The sequence below is a fragment of the Agelaius tricolor genome, unplaced genomic scaffold (assembly GCF_023055355.1).
Source record: "Agelaius tricolor isolate 1412-34295 unplaced genomic scaffold, bAgeTri1.0.p SCAF_2, whole genome shotgun sequence".
In the NCBI taxonomy this organism is placed as follows: Eukaryota; Metazoa; Chordata; class Aves; order Passeriformes; family Icteridae; genus Agelaius; species Agelaius tricolor.
Window position 1 is genome coordinate 52,149,626 of NW_027269262.1, and position 9,396 is coordinate 52,159,021.

Genomic DNA, 9,396 nt, shown 5'->3' on the forward strand with positions numbered 1-9,396 from the left:
ATCAAAACCTGGCTCTTATAGACCACAATGCAGAGCCTTGAGAGATCAATAACCAATGTGGTTTGGCAGCAATAAGTCTCATAAACTATATAAAAATGTATTAGAGAGCTTTTTCTTTTTTTAAGCATCATACTCCAGAAAGGATGTCAATATAGCAGAGACACACGTGCTCTAAGTACAGTCAGCAGTTGAGTTCCAACTTAAAAAGTGTTACTGTCCCCTGAGAAAGACGTTCCCCAGAGAAGCAGAAAGTACACTTGAAATACAGCATAGTGACAGTATACAGTTCCATAGGATCAAACAATCCAGTGTTTTTAACAGCATCAGGTAATTTACCACCACCACCCTTATTGATTGTATGGAAAGACCAAATGATTTTGATTAACAGGAGTAGAAATGTGATTAAAAGAAAAATTAAAACAACCACCACCAACGATTTTTCAGTTAGGGGGAAAAAAATGGAGGAACACACATCTACGTCTGGAAAAGTGCTGAACAGTTGTAGCAGATGGTAAGGAAAGGTGGATGGGGCACATGGAAAAGGAGTAAAGGGCAATTTGGCAAATCAGCACCAACCACAAAAAAATACCTGAATAAAACGTGGATGTGTTCAGTTCCATCAGTGTCTCTTTCCAATTACTGTACCAAGGAACACTAGCCTTAACTGAGCGATCTGATAGAAAAAACATGATATTATTATACTAAAAAGGGTCAGATGCAAACACACTCTCGGCTTTTACACTCTGGTAGCGTGAAGTAGAAAAAATCTACACCATGCAGGCCCATGAGGGGCATGCAGGAGATTTGATTCCAGCTAACCTTAATCATGAATAGTTCAAGCTTCTCAACATTTGACAGAGTATTTTAATGGAAATCAATATTAATTTCTAGTTCAGCCCCAATTCTAGGCTCAAACAAAAATGAAAATTCTATCAAGTAGCAAAGATTTAACTTGTATCTACACTTTATTTTTATTTTACCAGATGGAAGACAGTAAATCTAAGGCACTAACTTGTGAGATTTCCAAGCCTATAGTACTAGTTAAAAGTGCCTGAATACATTAGCTGCTGAAAGTGGTTGCCCCAACATTCTCATCTCAAACATATTCCTCCAATGCCTCATGCCAGCATTTATAGCATGCAGCCTTGAACAAACATAGCCAGGGAACTGATCTAGTAGAAAAAAAGTCTTTCCTTCTTTCAAATAATTTAGCTCTTTAATGGGATCATTTTTCTTCACTTTCTACATGCACCAGTACATGGGAGAAGCAGGCATGGCTGAACACGAGCAACTTTTCAGCAACCAAATGAGTCTCCCAGCACTAGATTATGGAAATAAAAGAATATTAAATAAAACTGTAACGAAGAAGGATTACAAACAATTAAATCAATACAACACACCAGTTCCAAAACTTTTATCAAAAAAAGAGCAGGATTATGACCCCAGTGCCAGAAACATAACTCAGCTTCTTAAACAGTGTTTATCTTTCTTCAAAATAGACTGCACTTGATCACCATTAAAATTAAGGAAATATCTTTTAATATCGTTATCCTAGAAAACTAATTCACTCCCAAAAAAGAACAAATTAAGAACTGATGAGAACGTTTCCCATTTGCAATGCCAAATGACTATGTTCTGCTGTCAGGAATGAAGGCATCCCTTGGTTTGAATAAAATGCTCTAAGAAAGTTGAAAAAAAAATACCCTAAATGTCTTAATAAATACTCATATCCATCTAAGCATAAAGAAACCCTACTTGGTATTTACTCATACTCTCTTACACTGTAATGGGATACAAACTCCTCCATCACAGCACTGTCAAGTGTTTTGTGACACAGAGCTCCACTGAATGACAAAGCTACTACATGAATTTGTCCTTCTTTGTGATCTTAAACAGCTCTCCTCCTGCCAAATAAGCATATAGCCAGTGTGAATGGAAATAGGAACCTAATCACTGAGAGAGAAAAGATAGTCAAACATGGTAATTTGTACATCTGAGGCTCCATCAGCAAATATGGAAAACAAAAGGAGAGATATTTGCTTCTGTAACTACAAAGCATTGCTTAATATAGGCACTATTTTTCTTCCCTTCTTTCAACATCTAAACTAAGGTCATTAAAAACCTCATGGAAAAGTCTCCTCACTGATATCATTCTGCTTTCTTAGGGTTTTTCCATCTCTAAAATTGAAGCAAACTTTCCATCAAAAAAAAAATTCATAGCAAAATGGCAATTCACCAATGTGATCTATAAAGAAGGGCACAGAAATTTGACAAAATGTAGGATTTTCAACACATCTCAAAAACAAGAAATTTCCAGGCTCAGGTCTTTTGCTTTATAACCAACACGGGAGATCAAGCTAAAGACATATCTTGTAAATTAGGTATCCAAGACATGAGATTATGCCATTTTTCCATTATCAACATTAAAAAAGAATTTACTACAGCAACATTAGTCACTAATCCTCACAAAGTTTTATCAGTCTATTTCTATAGCAGAGCAAAACTCTTCACTGCAGGCTGAACTTTAAATACAATAAATTATGCATGTTTAAATAGGGCAGTGCATACAAGCTTCAAACTAAGTACATGCTCAGAAGCTTTAATGGATTAGGGTCTTAATTGGGAGGAGTTCAATCTTCTCAGCTCCTAAGATCAGGTCTCATTTAGCATTATTCACAATACCTCATCACTTGGAGATCTGAGAAAAAAAACATCTTTAGAATACTCTAGTCATTTTGACAGTGAAATATGAAGCACAAGTTCCACAGAGGGAAAAAAAAAAAAGACAAAGAATCAAAGGAATCACACACCTTTCCTCACAGTCCTTTTTCCTTAAGCTTTTTATGACTTTATCATAAAAAATAAAAGAAGCTAGGATAACTAAGATAACTAACTAACTTCAAGATAAAGCTGTACATTAGTACCAACACCACGTTCTGACATTTATTCAGCCAAGTGCAACAAGTCACTGTATCAGTTTTGTAACAAGAAAATACACAATGAAAGCATTGCTAATGGCTACATTAAAATAATGATTTCGCAGAAGTTGAGAAGAACTACAATACCAGGAAAATTAAAATTATTAATTCAGTTCAACCACTCTTTCAGCATTACATAAAGCCAAAACTATTCGATAAATCCAAGGATTCGGTAAAAGCAATGTCTCAAAACTGCAACTCTGAATAATTTTAGTACATGCCACAAAGCTGAAATGAAGGCTAGAAATCTCTCAGCCAATTCCAGTTTACATTATGAAAAATACAATAGCATTACATACCACTGATGTTGAGATCATAATCTCCAGCTGTGATCACATTAGCTACCAGTCCTTCAGCAGGCTGACTGACAGACACAACATCATGCAGAAGTTTCCGAATAGCACCGGGCTGAGGTGGGTGAGTAATGATGTTGTTGACAGCGATCTTCAAATTTTTAATGATGTGAAGCTGATTATTAGGATCTCTCATGTGAACTAAAAAGGAAAAAGAAGAGGATTTGTTGAGGAGTGTGACAGAGTTAAAATAGTTGTCATAAATTAGTCTTTTTCCAACACATTTTCTCTTTAAAGATTGCTCCACTAAACTTCTCCATCATCAATTTTAGATCACAGTCCATAATACTTGACTACCAAAAATGGAGGGGAGGAAGGTGGTAACAAAAAATTACTTGATGTTCAACATTAGGCTCATCTAGGCAGACTGATTAATGAATAGCATAGGATCTTAGTTGGTAAGAATATCCACTCCATCTAACATAGTACATGCACATCCTACACTGATACACTCCCTTCCGTGTAGAACATATCAACTTTCATGGAAAAGCCATAGGAACCATGTATGGATTTCACTCAACACATCATTTTTCAAGGAATCAGCAGTTTCCAAGAAATCCCACACACACAAATAAATAGCATTTAAGAAACTTGACAGGGATAACATAGTATTCATTCATCCAAAATTAACATATCCTAAAAGACAAGCTGAGAGAGTTGGGGTTGCTGGAGAAGGGGGGAGACCTTAGAGCAGCCTTCCAGTACCTACAGGGGGCTTTCAAGAGAGCTGGAGAGGTACAAGGGCACGTAGTGACAAGACAAGGGGGCATGGTTTAAAACTGAAAGAAGAAAGCAGATTTAGATCAGATATTGGGAAGAAATTTTTTACCATGAGGATGGTGAGGCATTGGAACAGGTTGCCCAAAAAAGCTGTGATGCCCTAACACTGGAACAGTTCAAGGCCTGGCTGGACAGGGATGTGAGCAACCTGGTCTAATGGAAAGTAACTCTAACCACAGCAGGGTAAATTTAGAACTAGACGTTCCTGAAGGTCCCTTTAAACCTAAAACATTCTATGATTTTTAGCTACAGCTTCCTTTGTAGAATCTTTGTGAAAATTGCTTCCTAAAGCCATCTGGTTTTAAAAAACTGTTCACAACATTTTCAACACTCGTTACAATTCTGGGCCTGCTGGGATTTTTCATGTAATTTCACCCTATTTCAAACTACAACCCGACCAAGCAAGCCAGACTGTGAGTGCAGGCAGGACACACTGACTACAGCTGCCTAAGCCACCTGGTGCTACCATGTGCCACGCAGCACAGCCCGACTCCTCTGCATGCTTTTTCACAAATTCCTGTATAGCATAGAAAAGGTAGCACAAAGGAAAATTCTTAGTGTTTTCTTCATCTTTCAACTAACTACAGGATTCACACCATAAAGGTCTGAAACTGAGTATTCAATCTGCTCCAGCCTGGAAAGCACTCCACACCTTCTCCACAAGCCTCTTCAGAAAGAAGTACCAAGTACATAGCTAAAGTCAGATCACACTAGATGTGTTCACAATCCATTTTGAATGTTGAAACACATTTCTAATGTGGTTCAAATCTTGACTCATGTAGTTCTACCTTCCTCAAGCACATATTCACTCCCAAGCTTTACCAGCACTTAAGCTCATGGGAAAACACAGTAAAGCGGGTTAGAAAACTCATCCTGCCAAAAATAACCTCAAATTGTGTGGGTTTTTTCAGCTGTAAGTTTCAGATTGAACTCATATATCTTAAGGATTTACCAACACCAGAAAAGGCAGTTGTGCTAGCTAAACTTTACTTAGTTCAGCAATTCTATCAGAAAGCTGAAGCAGTTGTTTTGGATGGGGCTTCTTTCATCTTATCACATTGGTAAATTATCAACCCCATTTTGAAATTATCAGATGTAAAGGAAGTGGCAAACAACCAGGAAACTAGTTTGCCTTCACCAGCACAGCTATAACACTACAACTCATCCTTGCTGTCTGCCCTAAACATAACAGCCATAATAATGAAGAGCAAGCACATTTCCATACAGAACACAGATGACATCTGTGGCATATGTTTAATGATAAGGACTGAAATAACAGACATACCTGGAACCTCAAAAAGTTTTAATACAAAAAAAGACATGTCTTGTGTTATACATTTTCTTAAAATGTTTATAAGATAATTTCAGAAAGAACTTTGCCAAAACTGGCAGCAGTATCATGTATTAGAAACGTATCTTTCTCATCAGAAGTTGAAGATGCTAAGATACACATGAACAAGGAACTCCTAATATCACACTAAGCTTGAATAAGCACAGTGTTGCCATTATACTTCCTTACATCTTGCACATATTTAAGGCTTAGAATCAGACAAAGTTATCAGAAGCTCTCTTTTTTTTGTGTGTTAAGGTCAAATACTTTGATTTAAGAGTAACCAATGCTATCTTAAAGTGATACTTGCTAATTGACATGTGTACTGTAATCCTCCCTCCCACAGAGACCGTATAAGTTCATAAGCATTTTTAAAGAGTGTTAAAAACAGGATCCTATTTTAAAGAAAACTTACCTATATAAACAATTTATACAATGCATACACATGTTAAATCAGGCATCAGTTGTTACTAACAAACAAAACAGTTAAGAAAGACAGCCACTTTGAGAATAAATATGAGGGTATAAAATCCTCAGTATACTTTTGGTTTCCTTATTAAAGGAACTTGAAAATTTGGGGAAGCTGTCCTTTCACTTTTTTAAACATTTCTCCTTCACTAACAGGAGGTGACTTTCTTACAGAAGTCAAAAGGCTAAAATTTACAGGACAGAGCACCTTGAATCTGTGCTTGGGACACTCTACCATCACAGTTTGCTGAGTATTGCAAGGGTATTTCTGGCTACACCAATATTAGCAAGTCACTGATAGGCCAAAGTTGATGAGTAGATTAAATACTGTGCAAAGGGTGCTCCTGTTGTGTCTACATTACATATCTTTTTGGGGTTCTACTTGAAATTAGATAGAATCTGTCCTCCTTAAATTAAGCAACCTCAACAGTGTGTGGTTTTACACTACCTGAAGGATTATGGTGTGTTCTGGTCCTTCACATCTCTGTTAGCACATGAAGGATGACTGATACGTGCACAGTAGAGAGCTCAGCTCAGTTTCTGTTTATCAGAATTGTTTTGCACATACTTCAGTAGATTAATTTCCTACCTGCACTGCTTCTCTAAGCAAGAAGGCTGACAAACACACAGCCTTCAGCTGGTTCATAAGCTACATAATTCCTAATTTCAGACAAAAACATGTATTGTAATAGGACTCTAAAAATGCAGTAGCAAATCCATGACTGAGATTTTCAAGTTATAGAAGAATTCAAGAAGCTATTCATGTACTTTAAACTTCTGCATAAGCAAGGGACAGCTTATTTCTAAAGGGATGAAATACTAATCAATCCAATTTTCTGTTACAAATTCAATGGAATAGCCACTAAGTAAAGAAAGACGGATTAATTTAAAATGGACAGCATTTCACACCCCCTTAAGAAAAACTGTGCTTAGAAAGTAAGATATCAAAACAGAACTAAAGAATCACAGAACTGTTATAGTTGGAAGGGATCACCGTAGATCATCTACTCCAACCTCCCTGCCAAGCCAGGATCACCTCGAGCAGGTAAACAGGAACTGCCTGGGTGTGTTTGGAATGTCTCCAGAGAGGGAAACTCCACAACCTCCCTAGGCAGCCTGTTCCGGTGCTCTGCCATTCACAATGGAAAGAAGTTTTGCCTCATGTTGAAGCAGAACTTCTTGTATTTTAGCTTATGGCCACTGCTCCTCACAGAATCCCAGAACAGTTATCACCACAATATCATAACCATACATAATATGAGAATAACAATAACATTATAACCAGAAGCAGTAAAACACAGAGCATGCCATGTGCACACATTCTGCTATACCACAATCAGATCATTTAATCATGCCTTTCTTCCTCTCTGTCCTTACCCTCACACATGCTGCTTCTAACACAAGAACTGAGAGTCAGCATGCAGTAACATTTTTTCCAGGCAGTAGGAAGAGGAAGTCACTCTTGGAGTGAGGAACTGGAGTCAGGCTTGTGGCCTGCTGGATCAGAATACACACAAAATAGTGCAGCAACAAAACCCACTGTGCCAACTTTCACTCAGGAAACACTGAGGATAATTCTGGTTTACAAGTTCCTTAACTGTCACAATAATTGGACCAAAATAGTTGCAACTAAGTGAATTAATTAACCTTTCAAGTGAATGCTTCATTTCCAATACTCTGCCTGGTTTTGTTTCCTAGATGCATTTTGAGAGCCTTTCACTAAAAGGAAGAGATAATTAACTTCAGAACTCTAAAGATGTGAGCATCTGCATTTATTATTTTTATCTCTGCTGCATTCTCACGGAGTTCATAAGCATTGCTAAACAAAACGAAAAACATTTATGAACAAGTTACAGTTGATAAGTTACTAAGACTCACCTGAAAATTAAGGCAGATTTTTAACACAAAGTAGCTTTTAAGCTGTTGCTATTTTTTGAGAAATGCAAAAATCTAACAAGAATGACAGTACAAACTTAATTTTCTTGCACTCTTTCCTCAGTGCATGACACGCAGAGGCTGCAGTCTGAGCTACATGTCTGTCAGAAACCAAACCTGACAAATGTCATTGCAGCACTATTCTGACAAGCAGTTCTCTGCAAACTGCTGTCCTGCACACTACTGTAATGACCAGCAGCTTGAAATGCATAGCTTATCTAAATTAAAAACAAACAAATTCCGCATTGTAAGTTAAAGCATCATAGCTAAAAAACTGTTGTTTCTCTTAAGTGGTTATTCTCCAGTTTTCCTGCTGCTTCACGTGGCCATTTTGCCACATAAGCAGCTCGATTCCCACTCCTTCTTTGCACAGGTCTTACTCACAGAAACGTCAACAACAAAAAAAAAAAAAAAAAAGAAAAAAGAAAAAAGAAAAAAGAAAAAAAAAGCATAAATGATAAAGCTACAGGCAAGAGAAAGGGAAGCCCTGCAACTGAAATCACGATTAATGTTTCTGAAACACTAGCCGTACTTTCAACGCCTAGCTACGGCAAGTGTGAAACCCAGTAGTCTACAGCAAGAGTCAGGCACCAGTACTAGGGAGGTAACAGCAAAGTGGTTTTAATGGAAGACAAAAATCCCTCTGGAAGAGCTGAATTTACAGACACCTTCCTCTTCAGCCGTGGGATGCCTCCAGGAGAAGCCAAACTTCCCCGCTTCCGCAGACCGAATGAAACTAAGCTGACTTAACAGCTGTCACCCGCGACAACCCCGGCAAACGCGTGTCTCCGCCAAGCCTGTCACGGCTCCCGGTGACACCCGGGGACACCCGAAGGGGCGTCGGGCCCGTCCCACGGGCGCAGCCCCGGCGGCCGCAGCCGTGCGGGACCCCCGGAGGCCGCGGGCGGAAGGGAGCGGCGGCGCCGCCTCCCCCGCCCCGTGTAAACAACGCGCTCCGCTCCCGGCACCGACCTTCCGAGGTGAGGCGGCAGAAGGGCCTGACGAGCTCGGCGAAGCTGAGGTTGTTCCTGCGGGTGAGCCGCTCCGCCTCCTCGCTGCACAGCGCGGCCACCAAGGGCACGAACGAGTCCTGGATGAACTCCTGCACCGACTGCACGCACTGGGCCATGGCCGCCGCTCGGGGCCGCCCGAGACGGCCCCGCCACCTTTCTCCGCAATTCTCCGGATTATTCCCTCCCTCTCTCGTTCCCTGGCCGCTGCCCGTCCGCGGCTCCCACCCGGGCCCCGCTCAGCGCCCGCCGAGCGCCGCCATGTTGCGCCTCAGCCGAGCCCCTCGGGGAGCGCCCGCTCCCGGCGGCCCCCGCGCCCGCTCATGTGATTGGCCAAAGGGGCGGCACCGGGCCGGGAGGGGGAGGCGACGGTGGCCGGCCGGGGGGGGGGGGAGAGAGGGAGCACCCAACCCTCCCCCCCGGAGCGGGCAGTTGGTGCGGTCCGGGCGGGGGGCGGTGCGGGGCCCGTGGGATGCGCCAGGGGGATCCTGGCGCTGGGAAGCGGGTTTGGCCAAGGAACGAGAGAAACAATGCTGTCGGGT

At 40.7% G+C, this 9,396-nt stretch overlaps 1 protein-coding gene across 4 annotated transcripts in view; it reads right to left on the bottom strand.

Annotated features, from left to right (window-relative positions):
* Positions 1–9,185, bottom strand: part of TRAPPC8 (trafficking protein particle complex subunit 8) — a 52,673-nt gene extending 43,488 nt beyond the window's left edge. For 2 of the 4 annotated variants that reach the window (XM_071418762.1, XM_071418752.1), the window contains exons 1-3: positions 8,817–9,185; positions 3,278–3,472; positions 590–673 (exon numbers count right to left, since the gene is read on the bottom strand). In XM_071418762.1, coding sequence (XP_071274863.1) covers positions 590–673; positions 3,278–3,472; positions 8,817–8,973 — 436 coding nt within the window. In that variant the 5' untranslated portion in view covers positions 8,974–9,185. The remainder of the gene's footprint in view (positions 1–589; positions 674–3,277; positions 3,473–8,816) is intronic. The other 2 variants (XM_071418776.1, XM_071418768.1) reach the window with 1 other exon arrangement.
* Between the last annotated feature and the right edge of the window lie 211 nt (positions 9,186–9,396).